This window comes from Fonticula alba (assembly GCF_000388065.1).
Source record: "Fonticula alba strain ATCC 38817 unplaced genomic scaffold supercont2.5, whole genome shotgun sequence".
NCBI classification, from domain to species: Eukaryota; order Rotosphaerida; family Fonticulaceae; genus Fonticula; species Fonticula alba.
The window spans coordinates 1-752 of record NW_009242975.1 but is presented as its reverse complement, the minus strand read 5'-3'; the positions used below and the strand labels follow the sequence as shown (position 1 = coordinate 752).

The window sequence follows — 752 nt, the reverse complement described above, 5'->3', positions numbered from 1 at the left end:
AGCTGCTTGATGGCCACGGTGCCCGGGCAGCCCAGCCGGTCGGAGATGCCGGCCCCGACGGCGCGCGCCGCAAAGACCGACGCCTGGGTCCCGGCACCAAGCTCATCCTCGTTCAGCGGGGCGAAGTCATTCGTGATGCTCACCAGGATGCTGCCCGGGAGCGACAGCTCCAGCATGGTGTTCATGATGGTGGCGTCTGCCAAGGCGGCGGGACGGGGCGGGGGCGAGGGGGGGGGGGTCAGTCACATGCGGCGCGGAGGGGCCGCTCTGGGGGCCATGCCCGGCAACATACCATCGCTGTCTTCGTCGTCGGCCTGGAACCAAGCAGCCAGCATCCAGAGTGTCAGTGTGTCAGCGCGTCTTCGCGGGGGGGGGGGGGGGGGGGGAAGGAAAAAAAGGAGCAGCCAGCCCGCTGTCATGCATACCATCTTGCGCGTGCCGCGCTGACGGCGGAAGCGGACCAGCAGCAGGAGCACCAACGCCAGCAAAACCACCAGCACCAGCAGCCCGATGCCCAGGCCCAGGCCGAGGGCCAGCCGCCGGCTGGCCGGCGAGCGGAGGCTGATGCAGTCGGCCCTTTCGGGCCCGCTGCACGCCTTGCACTTCGCGTGGCAGGCGAGGCAGGCCGGCGTCGGGGCGTCCGGGTCGGCGAACGTGCCCTCCGGGCACTCGCCCACGCACCGGCCCCCGTGCAGCAGCAGCGGCGAGTTGCACGCCGTGCAGACGTCCGCCTCCGGGCAGGCCAGCAGCCC

At 71.5% G+C, this 752-nt stretch overlaps 1 protein-coding gene across 1 annotated transcript; it reads right to left on the bottom strand.

Annotated features, from left to right (window-relative positions):
* Positions 1 to 242: 242 nt before the first annotated feature.
* Positions 243 to 731, bottom strand: H696_03226 (hypothetical protein; the record flags this gene model as incomplete). Its single annotated transcript, XM_009497112.1, has 2 exons — positions 243 to 314; positions 426 to 731. Coding segments are annotated over 2 exons (378 nt in total), but the record flags the coding sequence as incomplete, so codon positions are not given.
* Between the last annotated feature and the right edge of the window lie 21 nt (positions 732 to 752).